Genomic DNA, 13,499 nt, shown 5'->3' with positions numbered 1-13,499 from the left:
GCCGGTGCTCAGTCCCCTGAGCCACACCAGCCAGGGCTACTTGGCATTTTTAAAAGAAGCTGGAGTTTGACAGCTTTAGGTTGAACTTAGAGCACAAACTTCAGGTCACTTTTGAAAAGTAACATTTTGCCACTTTGGAATTGCGGGAGTGCGGAAGAAGAGGCCTTCCGGCGAGCATGCCCGCGTGCTGTCTGTGGTGGTTTGTGATGCGTTGCCTTGTGAGCAGTGACTTAGCCGTTCTGTCTTTCCCGTTTTAGGCACTTACAGACTGAGGTACGCACCTCCCCTCCCCCCTCCTAGTGATACGTTGGACTCTGCAGACTGAACCAAGTAAAGCTTGCCTGCCTAATACGTGAAGTGGGGGGGGCCTGGTGGGGTGTGGAGGGCAGGAAAGGAAAGGTATTTTGTTCATGTTTCTTTGTCTACACATTTCCGGAATTTCTATGCAGTCGGGGTTTCTCCTGTTTCCTGTACCAATGTCCAAAACAGAAACGAACGCATTGCTTTTGAGCCTCCGGTCTCCTGGTTCAACAACCGGCTTGTCTGTGTGACCCGTGTAACTTAAACATCCAAACTATCAAAAGGAACATGGATGCGTGGTGTTTCTTTTTTACACTGAATACTTGCTGTGTGCAATGTTTACTGAATCTTTAAAACTGTGTATTTGAACTTTTTTTTTTTTTTTTGACAACACTGGTGACAGTCATATGGTTTTGAAAAAAAAAAAAAAAGATGCTCTGCTTCTTCCCCAGCTTTTCTCACTCTCACCCTAAAGCACACTGTTCTCCCTGCCCCCTCCCGCTCGCCAGTGGCCCCTTGCAGGGCGGGGGGCCGGTGCCCTGGTGCCCACCCTTGGAGACTGCTCTGTACACACGCCGTGGGTGAGCTGTCCACCCGAATCGTGAGGGAGGAGTCAGATTCCCCAGGGAGTGTGCGTGTGTGCAATGAGCAACGCCACGGAAATCCATGCACACGGTGCTCGTTGTCCGCCTGCACACTGAAATAAGTGGAAGCAGTAAAACCATATAACCCTGAGGAAACATGATGTGTGACGTGGACGGAGAGCTTTTCCCCACAAACAGACGACCTTGGTAACTCGTCACCCTTTGTAGCCCGTTGCCTCAGAGAGACGTCGAGTGAGCGAGCCGGCGTGGATGTCCCTGCGTGTCTGTTGGTGGGGGCGGCCGGTCTCACTCGCAGCCTGCCCCGGTGTCGTGCTCGGACGCCGCCCGAGTGGCAGCCCCCCTTTCCCGCGCCACCTGTCCCAGTGTTACGTCGCGGCGAACACGCGTGTGCTGTGCCTCCCTGCAGCCCGCACAGAGCCCTGCGTCCCCGCCGGCGCCCGGCGTCGGCGCCCTGCCCGGCCTCTCGTCGCAGAGCCGCTCCCCTGCCCGTTCCTGCCGCGCTTGGTGAGGACGTGACAGACTGCTGAGCGCAGGACGGGGTTGATCATGTCCGTGTCCTGTCACTACGTTCAATGCTGCTGTTTAAAAAAAAAAGGTTTTTTTAAAGCCAATCTATGTACTAAATTGCTTCCAGGTAATCTTTGATTTCCTAAAGTGCACTGAGGTTATCTGGGAGATCAGGGGCGTTCCTCAGGCTGCCGCGGCCCGCAGCGACAGGCACCTCCCGCCGCGCAGCTGCGGTCCCGGGGGTCCGGGGTCCGGGTGGGCTCTGGTCCCCGCGCCTCAGGGTGGAGCCCGGACGAGAGGTTTCTGTCCTGGGCGGCACCGGGGTGTGCGGCCAGGGAACGTCGGTGTCTGGCCCTGGCTCTGAAGCCTGACAGATCGCTCAATGGAAGGAAACACTTGAAGAAAGAAGGAGCTTCCTGTCGTGCTTCCTAGGTAGCGTTTGTATTTATGGCACCGATGTACATTTTGAAACTTTCTTTCAGGGGTCGGGAGTTAAAGGGGAAAGCGGGGGGGGGGGGGGGGGCGTGGGAAGGGGTCGAGGAAAGCTTTAATTTAAAAAGAAACAGAGTTTGAGTAAAGGAAATTATTTTGATTAATTATATTTTATTTGATCTGGGCACTTTGGACCACGTTATTATTAAATATTAACTGTTACGCTGCCGCAGAGTCGTTCCAGCGAGAGTTCTGACGAGCCGCGGACGGGCCGCGTGGGGGTGGCTCGCCAGTGTGCTCCACGGAGCCTGTTTCACGGTCTGAAATACTGTACTGTACATAGGAGGTGTGCTGCCTTCTCCTCGTTTGTATGTTTACCATATACTTTGATATTTGAAATGTTATGTACTGGAAAGGCCACTTATATTTCTAGAACAGATTGGATTTTATGCAACCTTTTTTCCTTGAATTAACAGCAATAAAAAAAAAAATGAAAAACAGCCTAAGAGTTGCGCTTCACTACGAATGATATAAAACTGAACCACAGGAGGACATGCCACACCACTCATTATGTTTTTCTCTCCGAAGAACCAACCCACCATCGCCCTGCAGCACAGGCGCTGGGCCCGAGTCAGCTGCCATCCGGATGCCCGTCAGTCCCCCGGGCAGCTGGGCCCCATGGTTGGCGGGCGACCCCCAGAAGCGGACACTGCACGTCTGTGCTCCCTGGACATGCACTGTGTGCTGCCCCGGTAGCCAGGACAGAGTCCTTGTCACCCTGGAGCCGTGTCACTGGTTTAGGCCTTTCCCGCTGAAAGTGTAGAGGACACAGTTTGCTTTCTCAAATGTATCGATATGATTTTGTTTCCCCAGCAGCTCTCCCAGCGCAGTGCTGCATACCTTTATTTCATGGGTCAGGTCTTCATGATCCAGTCTCATGTCAGTTTTCGTACTGTCGTTGATTTCTAAAAGATGGTGGGGCGGCACTTCCCAGGTGTCTGTGCATCAGTCCCGGCCTCTGGCAACAACTAATGTCTTGTCACTCCGCCCAGGCCCTCGGGGGTCCCCCAGCTCTCAGGGCACCGAGTGACCGTCTGGAGCCACCTGACAGAAGCCCCTCTGCCTCCAGAGGGCGGGGTGGGGTGGGGGGTGTGCGGCTTACAGGGCACCAACTTTCCGCTTCGCCAACCGAGCGTGCACCCGTGCGTGACGCACACGCAAGCCCCTCTGAGCCGGTGCACGGGTCTCCAGCATCACACCTGTGTCCTCTCCCGTCCCTTCACCCTCCCCACCCCCACACCGAGGGAAGAACCACCCCAAATTTTACTCTTCACGCAGTTCACGCCCTCCTTCAAACACGCTTCGGCTTCCGAGGAGGCGTGTCCTGGGCCCCGCCCCCTGTGGAAGTCCGGTCATCCTGCCCTTCGTGCCCTCCCGAGTTAACCGGCGTGAATTTAATTTGCAATTTTAAAAGTCAAAAACACTATTCCTCAAGTGTGCATATTTTAATATCCGCCACCGCCAGGATGAAAATAAGCCATAGGAAGCATGCTTTCTCAGGGTCGAAAGGATGTAGCGGATGTCACTTTCCTGAGGCTCAGCCATTTTTACTGACTTGACAATATTCCATTGCGTGGGGGCGGGGGCACACACATAAATACCGCAAGACGGGCCGTACCACTTTCCAAGAGGTTTCCTCTCCCACCTGCGGCGCGGGAGTCCCTCGGGCCGCCTCCTGACACCCTCCTGAAATGACCCCGAAACAGTGCCACGGGGGGTTGGCAAGGGGGACACCGGGCGGCCTGGACGTGTCTGCGTGAGGCTCCGAGGTGAGTGTGCAGAGCCTGCCAGTGTGGGCGGGTCCAGGGACCGCGCCGGGGAAGGGACTGCACTCTGGGGAGGAAGCGTGTGCAAGCCACGCCTGGATGTGACGGAGAGGGGCGGGGGGGGGGGCAGGAGGAGGACACGAGGGCAGCTGAGGTCCAGGGAACGTGTTGAAAGAGTCACGAGGGTTGTGGGTGCCCAGAACAGACCCGGACGGGAGGTGTGCGTGCTGACTGATGAGAAGTTGGGCGTCACCGGGTGTTACACAGAGGGAAGGCACGTTAGCAGGAGTTTTGGGGGAAACCGCTGGATGGCTGAGCTTGCACAAAGCCTGGGCATTCAGAGGCTGGTTAGGGTGAGGCCGGGGGAAAGGGAGGGGATGGAAGAGGCAAGCAGACGGCGACTTGGCTCCCCGAGCCTCGTTTTCCAGGGACGTACAATGCGATTGTTGGCTTTAAATCGAGGCCGTGGAGAGTGAATGAAACAATGAATGGGAAAGGCCTGACATAATGCACGCAGAAGCACCAGGAAGGCACTCAGATGTTGGTGGGATTCAATTTTGACGAACAGATGGGGATCCTGGTTTAAGAGGCAGGAGCAGGGGAAGGGGATTAGGTCTGCTCGAAGGCGGTGATTGGCGGCCGGCGAGGAAGCCTGCCAGCAGCGCTCCGCTCTATCAAGTGTCACCATGTCTGCTCTCACCACTGACATAAAAGACATCAGACCGCCCTGGCCCTCAGAGATTCTATCTGGCTGAAGAGCTTCCCGGTGAAAGGCAGCGATGGGCTCTTAATACAAGAGCTCCTCCCCACAGTCCTGCATTTTCAGCACCAAAATAGAATAAGTTCCTTACGAGACAGGCTCACATTTCATTCTTGTATGTCAGTGCTAAAAATTAAATTTTTCTGAGATGGCTCCAAACACATTAAAGCACTGTGTAAAATAATTAAAAAAAAAACAACATCTAGTACTTAGGAGCACCATCCCTCTGAGCTTGAAAGACACCTCCTTCCAATTCTCCGTACTGATCACAAAACCATTTAAGGTGGAGGCTGCGGCACCAGATGGCGGCCAGCTACCACAAGAGAGTTCAGCCCCAGAACCACCTCCCATCGTTTCATCTCAAATAAGAAAAAACGCTGACTTCCCCCACCCTGCCCGCCCCTCCAAAACGGCCTGTTTATTTTTAGGGAAAGGAGGGAGGTGTGGGGGGTGAAGGCCTGGGGGGTCCTCTGATTTCAAACGTGGTGACTGCGACTTGGGTCAGCCTTAGAATGAAGGGCTGTGGGGTGAGGGTGGAGGGGCAGGTGTGAGTTCAGGCAACGGGCGCATTCGTTTTTTTGTTGTTGTTGTGCTTTGGTGTGTGTGTTTCCTGCTTCGCCCTAGACCCTTCACCCGCGGCCAGAGGGCGGCACCGTGCAGTCCCAGAACAGCGGGGTCTTGAGGTCAGTGTCACATCAGCCCTCTTTTGAACAACACAAGCCCTCCGGACGCCGCGGCTGAACACCCACCGCGAACATCTGCCCACCTCGGGAGCGCGCGCGCTTTAGGCTTCCCCTGTCTGCTCTGGGAAAGGGGCACCACCGGGGGGGGGGGGGGGGGGGGGGGACAGCCAAGCAATCACAACTCTTCTGCTGTGACTGCAGGTTTCGGTCGCCAGCACTCGTAATCCCAGCATCCGGTTTTGCTCCTGGAGACGGGGCGGCGTGGGGGAAGTTAGGGTGGGGCGATTCTTCATTGTTTCCTTTTTCCTCTGGCAGCTCCGACTTGATCCGCGGGCACCGATCTCGGCCAGCCTCTCGCCGAAGGAAATTGCTCATTGGGCAGCAGCGCCACCTTGTGGTGGGCAAGGAGAGTGCACGCAAGCAGATGCCATTTCCCACTGATGCAATTTAGAGAATATTGAGTGTGAGACAAAATGTTTGCGATTGCAGGCCTGTGCCCAAAACCTTCAAGAGTGCGGGCAGACGGCCATGGAAGCAACCAGCAGTCTCCTCCTCAGGCCATTGTGGTCTAAGTGTGTTATAAACATCTTAAATGCATGGATGGTACTTTGCAGTTTTTCTCTGTGGTCACTGGTCAGCACAACTGTGAAGGGCCTGGAATCGCCCTCCTCCCTGTTGTACAGGGTGGACACTCAGGGTGCAGAGGGGCTGAGGGCCAGGCCCCAGCTGCAGACTGATGCTCTCCTCCCGCACTGCCACCTGCCCCGGGTGCTTCTCTGCAGCACTGAGGGCGGTGACCGCCCACTTATTTATTGTTTACTTACTTACTCGTAATCCTCACTCGAGGACATGATCATGGGTTTTAGAGAGGGGGGAAGGCAGGGAGAGAAGGAGGGAGAGAAACATCGATGTATGAGAGCAACATGGATCCGTTGCCTCCTGGACACGCCCCAACTGGGGATCAAACCCGCAACCTAGGTTTGTGCCCTGACCCACAACGTCTCAGTTACGGGACGACGCTCCAGCCCACTGGGCCACACCAGCCAAGGCAAGGACGATGGCCTTTACAAACCATATAAAACCTCAGGGAGCCACGGACTCCTGAGACAGGACTGGGCCGGGTCCTGGTTGGTCAGAGCGTCTCTTTTCTGTGTGTCTGTGGAAGGGCTGGAAGACGTGGGGTGAAGGGACGTTGCAGAGTGGGCACCTCAGGGCTCTCAGAACCAGGCTGTAAGCACATGCCTATCTCAGATAGGCCCGACGGGCTTCACCTCTCACCTACATCCAAGGGGACAAACCTATGCAAGCACCCCCCCCCCCCCCCCCCCCCCCCCGCTGAAACACTGGGCCATGCAGACGTCAGAAGTCAAGAAATAAAGCATCGGGGCAGGCAGAAGAGATGCACGCAGCTGCTGGCATTTTCCAAGCTTTTACATCTGCATGAAGATTGTTCCTCTGGCAGCCACCACTACTCACATACACCCCCAAGGCCCAGAAGGATGGCCTTGGCCTTGGCCTTGGAGCAGGAGCAGTGCAAGTTACCCCAAAGGAAGGCTAGGAACGCCAGCAGGTTGCCGGGCGCTCCCTTGTGCTCACTCTTGCTGGCCTGTCGGGGTTGGGTCACGATGCAATGCGGTAACCCAGTTGTGCATGGGACGCCTCCGGTAACTGGTGCCGGAGGTGGCAGCCATCGTGACTGTGTTCCCACACCACCGCCCCTGCCCCCCCCCCCCCCCCCCCCCCGTACACATGACCTTCTTCAGGCTGACTTACAGAATGGGGATGCCCTTCACTGTGTAGAAGAGGGACAGCAGTTACCTTTGCCAAAGTACTTAAAGCACTAAATGTCGAACACGGAGTGGGTGCACAGTAAATTCTTAACGGCAGCAAACACCTTCGTGCCCTTTAGTGGCCGGCCACTATGAGCCTCACAACGTCCCTAAGAGGTAGGTACTGTGTCCCATTTTACAGGTGGGGAAGTTGAGGCACAAAGGCTAAGCACATGCCCAGGGACTCGGAAGTTAAGTGACAGGGTGGAGATTGGAACCCGTGCCCTTACCTCGGGGAGACTGTTTCTGCTTCGTGCCGTGTCAGGGCGAGGACCCTGCGCCTGCACGCCGGGGCGGTGGGGGGGAGGGGGAGGTCAGGCCCGTCGCCCCTCGGGCAGGCTCTGCGTTTGCTGCTGTCCTCCAGAGCGGCCGGCCGTCCCGGACTTTTCTCTTCCTCCCCCGGAAGCTGAGTGTGTTCCGTCGGGAGAGGGTGGTAGAAATCCCACCTCAATGATCTCAGACGTCTGTGGCTGGAAGCTGTTCACTGTAAATGATTTGTCAAGATTTTCTAACTCTTTACTGTTCCACTTACCTCGGGTTTAACTGACTCGAATTCCTTGCTGGCCGTGGTCGGGGCACTGACCCCCAGCTGTCACCACGGCTGATGGGAGGGGAGAATGTTTTCCAGGCCCCGGGGCCAGCCGAGAGGGAAGGCCGCACGTTACGCGGCCCGGCCACTAGATGGCAGCATGCGCAGGGGTTCCAGCCGTCCTGGCCCACAGCCTGGTCGCTGGCGGTCAAGGCTCTAGGCTCTTCTCTGCTTGTGTCTGGGAGCCGTTCAGTCTGAACGTCAGGCTCATCGCCGCGTACAGCCTCCTGCTGCCGCGCAGGGTGAGGCCCAGCCCGCGGAGGGGCCACATACGGGGCAGCAAACCGCGGCCGCAGCTGAGAAAAGCTGTACCTCTTTAAGTGGCTAAAAAACACAGGAATCCTTTTTCACGACACGGGAAAATTAGATGAAATTCACATTTCAGGGCCTAGGAGTGAAGTTCTCTGGACCCCAGCCGGTCCTGCAAGAAAGAGTATTCATAGCTCCGGGGGCTCGGTTCCTGCCCCGGCCAAGCGGAGCAGCTCCGACAGGCCGTGGCCCCCCGGAGTCTGAAACACCCTGCGTCTGCCCCGCGTGGGAAAGGCTGGCCGACCCTGACGTGTGTCTCCCTGCCCTAAACAGAGACGCCCTTGCCAGTGTCTCTCGGGCCCTAATGTTGTGAGTGTCGCGATTTGCACTCGGTCCTTACTGGTGCTGCGTCTGCACCGCACAGGGGAACAGCACCGGGTGCTGGAGCAGGGCGTGCTCCCGGCGGTGGCGGTGGGGCGGAGTCTCTCGGCTGGGAGCCCGGGGCAGCAGCGAGGGGCATCGCTAGCTGGCCGCAGCACCGTGACAAGCGGCAGGGTCACGGTGAGCACGGAGGTGAGCTCTGCCTGCCGAGACCCCCGGAGGATTTTTAAAGGACAACGTTTTAGTTGGGCAGAGAAGGGAGACATGAGATACTCATTCCTCAGTGAAGGGGTGGACGGCGGCAAAGGAAACAGTGTCATCATCAAAGGTATATTCAGAAAAAGCACCGCTGAGTAGGGAGCAAGGCCCGGGTGGCGGGGCGCGGGTGGGGGGGGGCAGGGGTGAGGACAGGAGAGTGCCAGCCCTCCCCGTAACCCAGAAAGGCGGCAGGAGAAGTAGGTTTGAAAGAGAAAAGCCTGCGGTCCTCTGCTCAGGCTGAACCTCCGATGCCCAAGTGACATCTGGTAGCCCAGCGTTCGTCCCCAAGCATGACCTTGGAGCACCTGCTGGGGCTTAAATAAAATCACAGGTGCCTTGACCCTGCCTCCACTGACGCAGGTGTGCAGAATGGACGTTCCAGGATTCGCTGGGGAGGGCAAAGCAGAGGCTGACCGTGAGAATGGAACGTGCCCCAAAGACCAAAAAATAAAAATAGAAAGAAAAAGAAAGCTCTCAAGAATAAAGTGGCCATTCCTGCCACATGCAGCCCAGCTCAGGAATCGTGCCCAGCGGGTTTCGTGACAGTCAGTCACTGGCGACGCTGAGACGACAGCTAGTAGAGGAACAGCGGCGTCTGCTGTCAGAAGTCAGGCCCCAGGGGCTCCTGCCAGGCCCCCGGGATGCTGCCGCCTCCCTCTTCCCCGTCCGCCTTCACTTACCGGCTCTCCGTCTGTGCCCGGCTTCCAGGGAACAGTTCTCAGGGAAGTCCCGGGAGACCCAAACCTGGTCCACGCGTCACTAGTCACTCCCGGCAGTCAAACAAGCTGGGGGCAGGAGCGAGTCCCCAGCCACCAGAAGCCGTGTCTTCTCAACTCAGTGAGCAGGGGCAGACGAAACCTAATGCAAGAGCGGCCGGCCGGTGGGAAGGGGCCCTGATCTGGATTCACAGGAAAACCCGGGAAGGGGAGAGGCTGACTGTGCCCCTCACTGGGTCGGGGAGAGGAGGGAGGGAGAGCGGTTTGCTGGGCACAGAGCGCCACTTCCATCCCGGGGCAAACGGCGAGGACGGCCGTCTCAGAAGGGCCCGTCTACTACCGGAGAAGGGATTATAACTCAGCTCTGGTTTTCAGGGGGTCCCTGGACAAACTTCCAACCTCAGTGCAGGTGCACCTTGTTTGAGGGCAGGATAATGCAGTGGTTACTGGCACAGGCGTTTGATCTCCAAGGCTGCCGCCTGAGCTGGGGCCTCTGGGCACAGCGCCTCACCTGCGAGTAAAGGTGACAACAGTGTCCGCCTGCTGGGCTGTGGGAGGGCTTCTGCACTCAAATGTGGTGCACCCCCCCCCCCCCCCCCCGCCGGTCAGGTGGAACTAACACGTGGTTCTCTTTCCTTTAAAAATGCCTTCCTACTGAAGACAGGCCTTCCGATGTCAGCACTACGACCACCTCCCTTCTCGGGTTAGACCGCGTTTCGTCCTTGCCTTTGGGCGGGCTATTTTTATTTCCTACAATCACCCTTCACGTCCGTGTGACACCTTTCTTTTCACGATGGGTGAGCCGGTGCTGGCACTTTATCGCCGAAGCCCGTAGTCGGTCCATGTTAGCGTTCACTGTGGTGTACGTGCTGGGGGCTTTGGCAGACGCATCGTGACGTGTCCCTACCCCTGCGACACCACGCAGGGCAGTTCCGCTGCCCCAACACCCCTGTGCCCCGCCTGTCCATCCCGCCTCTCCCCCCCCCACCACCACTGCCCTGTCACTGTCCCCCTAGATCTGCCTTCTCCGGGGTGTTGTCCAGTTGGCCTCAGACAGCACGCAGCCTTGTCAGACTGGCTCCTTTATACTTAGTGACACGCATTTAAGGTCCCTCCATGTCTTTTCATGGCCTGGTAGCTCGTTTCTTTTCTTTTCTTTTTTTCCCCTGCATATTCCAATGTCTGGATGCACCCCAGTGTATTTATTTATCACTTGGTAAAGGACATCTGGGCTGTTTCCAGGTTTGGGCAGTTACGAATAATGTTGCTCTAAGCACCTGTTTGCGTGAACGTAACTTTTCAGCTTATGTGGGTGAATAATACCAAGGAGCACAGCTTCTGGATCGTCTGGTAAAAGCACGTTTCATTTTGCACAAAACTGCCCAACTCTCTTCCCAAGCGGCTGCGCCCGCCCGCACCCCCACCAGCCGGGAGTGAGGAGGGTTCCTGTCGCTCCACCCCCTCGCTGGTGTTTTGGGGTTCAGTCTCTCTGGTGCGTGTGTGGCGGGATCTCGTTCTCGTGGGATCTGCGGTTCGTTCTCCAGCAATGCAGGATGTGGAGCATCTTTGCAGTGCGGCGTCTGTCCCTCTCTTCCGCCGATTTTTGAAACTGGGTTTTGTTTTTTTTACTGTCGAGTTTGAAGAGTTCCTTGTCTATTTGGGACGCCAGCCCTCGGTGGGATACACGTTTTGCAGATGCTGGCCCCTTGTCTCTTCATCCTTTGGATGCCTCTGCCCTTTTTGGTGCAAGGAAATGGAAACGCAGGCATGCCAAGGGGCAGAAACCAGACAGATGGTTTCCACTCCACCTTTCTTCTTCTTTTTCTCTCCTTCTTGTCTTTATTCTTATCAGAGGCAGCGCCCAGCGTGCTCCAGTGGTTCTTTCTTGAGCATTCAGAACATGCCAGAGAGGGACTCCCCAGCGGTTGCTGCATCCTCACCCCGGAGCTGGTGCTGCAGCCTGGCTGTGGGGTGGGGGACGGAGGGGCTGGGGGTCTCCAGGTCCCTCGCTTTGGGGACAACTGGGCACTCGCAGGGGCTGAGCCACTGCGGCCCCTTCCATTGCTCCTCCAGAGGACAGAGACTGTGGGCCGACGGGGACCTCCCCTCATCACTTCTCCAGCCTTGCTGGGACCCAGGACCGGGCTCCTCCCCCGTGTATTTATAGGGACGTGCAGAGCAAAAGGAGAAGTAAGCGGTTTCTAATTCTGGCGCCCCGCCGGGGTCGCAGGTGCTGCCTGTTGCCGCCGCCGGGAACACGCTGGCCGCCCTGGGCGGGGCCGCGGCGGAACAGAAGACAATAGCCCGGACTAGGAGTCCGCCGTCCGCTCCCCGCAGGAGGGAAAACCCTCCCGTGGCTGTCCGCCAGCCCCGCGGAGAGCGCTTCCTGTGGGTCTCCAGAACGTTCCTCCCACCCCGCCCGCCTCCTGGGGAGTCGTCCGGACTTCAGAGTAGCTACTGCGTCTTCTCTGGAGGGACGATTAAAACGCACCCGTTTCCGGAGATCTTGGAGGAACACGGCGTGGACAGAGCGGGCTGCTCTGGAGGGCGTGGGGCCCCAAAGGACAGAGCTCACTGTGCTCGGCTGATTGTCCATCCCGTTTCCGCTGACATCAGACGTGCCCCGCCCCCCATAGAAAAGGGGGGCGTGTTTGCGCTGGCAGAGCCGGTGATAATTCTTGGTGGGAAACCCTTGGAAAGGGCCCCGCGAGTCCAGCGAGAGTGGAGGGGCGCAGCAGGCTGCAGCATTCCTCCCGGTGCCCTCGAAGGCCCCCCGGGGAGCCCGAGACATGCAGGCTGCAGGGCCCCATGGCAGGATGCCAGGGGGCCCGAGAACATGCATTTCACCAGCACCCAGGACAACCAGATGCACGTGGGTTTTGAAAACCGTGAAGTTAAAAGCGTACACCTTAGAAGCCTAAACATCTGGATTTAGATCTGGACTCTGTCGTCCGCAGTCCTTCGGACAAACACTGAAATGCCTTGATTCTCATCAGGAAAACAGGACGAATAGCAATGGGGTTCTGGAGGTGCTGCCCTGGGCCCGCCCAGCCACCCCCGAGCTGCAGTGAAAGTGTGTGAACCTCACACCCAGACATACGAGACCTCCTCTCAGGTCAAGAGTGGGGTATCACTCTGCCCTGGCTGCAGGTCGTGGGCAGTGTTGTCAGTGAGCGGCTGGACACAGGGGCGTGCCTGCCAGAGGGAGAGGGTGGACAGTAGACAGTGGTCGGTCAGCAGGTCGGAGAACTGCTGTTCTTCTCAACAAGCTTTTAAAGCCCTATTTGGCCTTCAAAGACTCTGTGTACTTTGTTAAAATAAAAATTAATTTTAGCCCTGGCTGGTGTGGCTCAGTGGACTGAGCACTGGCCTGTGATCCAAAGGGTGGCCAGTTCAATTCCCAGTCAGGGCACATGCCTGGGTTGCTGGCCAGGTCCCCAATAGGGGGCGTGCAAGAGGCAACCACATATTGATGTTTCTCTCCTTTTTCTCCCTCCTTTCCCCTATCTCTAGAAATAAATAACTTAAAAAAATAATTTCAAATCTTCAGTTAAATTCAATAGCAAAAATCAATAGAAAATTTAAATGTATAAAACTAAAAACATTTTTAAAAGAGTAATAAGGTAGACAACCCTCCGCAGAGGATGGTCAAGAAAAGGTGGCAAAAATCAAGCCCAGTGCAGCTGAGACGATGCGAGCACCGGCCTGTAGCTGCTAAGCTAAGCAGTAAGGGGAGCGCTGAGGCTGCCGTGCGCCCGGTGGGTTTGAGACGTGGGAGGAGCTGAAGCAAGAGAAGGTGGGAACGGCAGAGAGCTCTAACTACAACACGAGTGGGCGTGGGAGAGAACCCTGTCCGCACAGACTGGCTGTCTAGCGGGCGTCTGGTCAGCTCCCAAGCTCTCGGGAAACCCTGTGCCCTGAGAACTGCCCCGGAGAGGGGGCCAGAGCCCTGAAGGAGGACGACCCCCTGACCCCAGAGCAGAGTGAGCGGGAAGAGGCTGGGCCCAGGCTCCACCCCCCCCGCCCCGCCCCGCCGCACGGATCGGAAATCCACGGATGGTGCTCGATAACAGGAGCTGAACAACAGAACGGCTTCTGCCAGTGTCTTCGCGGGTCTGGTCCCAAACGATCTGTTTGAAATCCCGCACCTGGGCCCACGTGTGATGGACACTCTTGGCCTGCGGCTGACGGGACCTGATGCCACAGGGGTCCCCGCCCAGGCTGCCTGGGATGTGGTTCTGGAGAGGCAGGTTCCCAGGTGGGACGGGACGGGGGTGGGTTGCGGGGGGACGGCGGTGGGGGAGCTCCTGCAGGCCTGCTCCGCCCACCTGCCCTGCACTTGGGGTTGGCTCATTGGGTGTGTC

General features: G+C 57.2%; 1 protein-coding gene across 1 annotated transcript in view; it reads left to right on the top strand.

Moving 5' to 3' along the window:
* ZCCHC2 (zinc finger CCHC-type containing 2) overlaps nt 1–716 on the top strand; it is a 46,994-nt gene extending 46,278 nt beyond the window's left edge. Inside the window, exon 14 of the mRNA XM_028524947.2 lies at nt 258–716. Within this exon, the coding sequence (XP_028380748.1) occupies nt 258–325 (68 nt within the window). The 3' untranslated portion in view covers nt 326–716. The remainder of the gene's footprint in view (nt 1–257) is intronic.
* Nucleotides 717–13,499: the final 12,783 nt, after the last annotated feature.

The sequence above is a fragment of the Phyllostomus discolor genome, chromosome 9 (assembly GCF_004126475.2).
Source record: "Phyllostomus discolor isolate MPI-MPIP mPhyDis1 chromosome 9, mPhyDis1.pri.v3, whole genome shotgun sequence".
Taxonomy (NCBI): Eukaryota; Metazoa; Chordata; class Mammalia; order Chiroptera; family Phyllostomidae; genus Phyllostomus; species Phyllostomus discolor.
The sequence above is the reverse complement of the archived record's forward strand: the minus strand, read 5'-3'. Positions and strand labels throughout refer to the sequence as shown.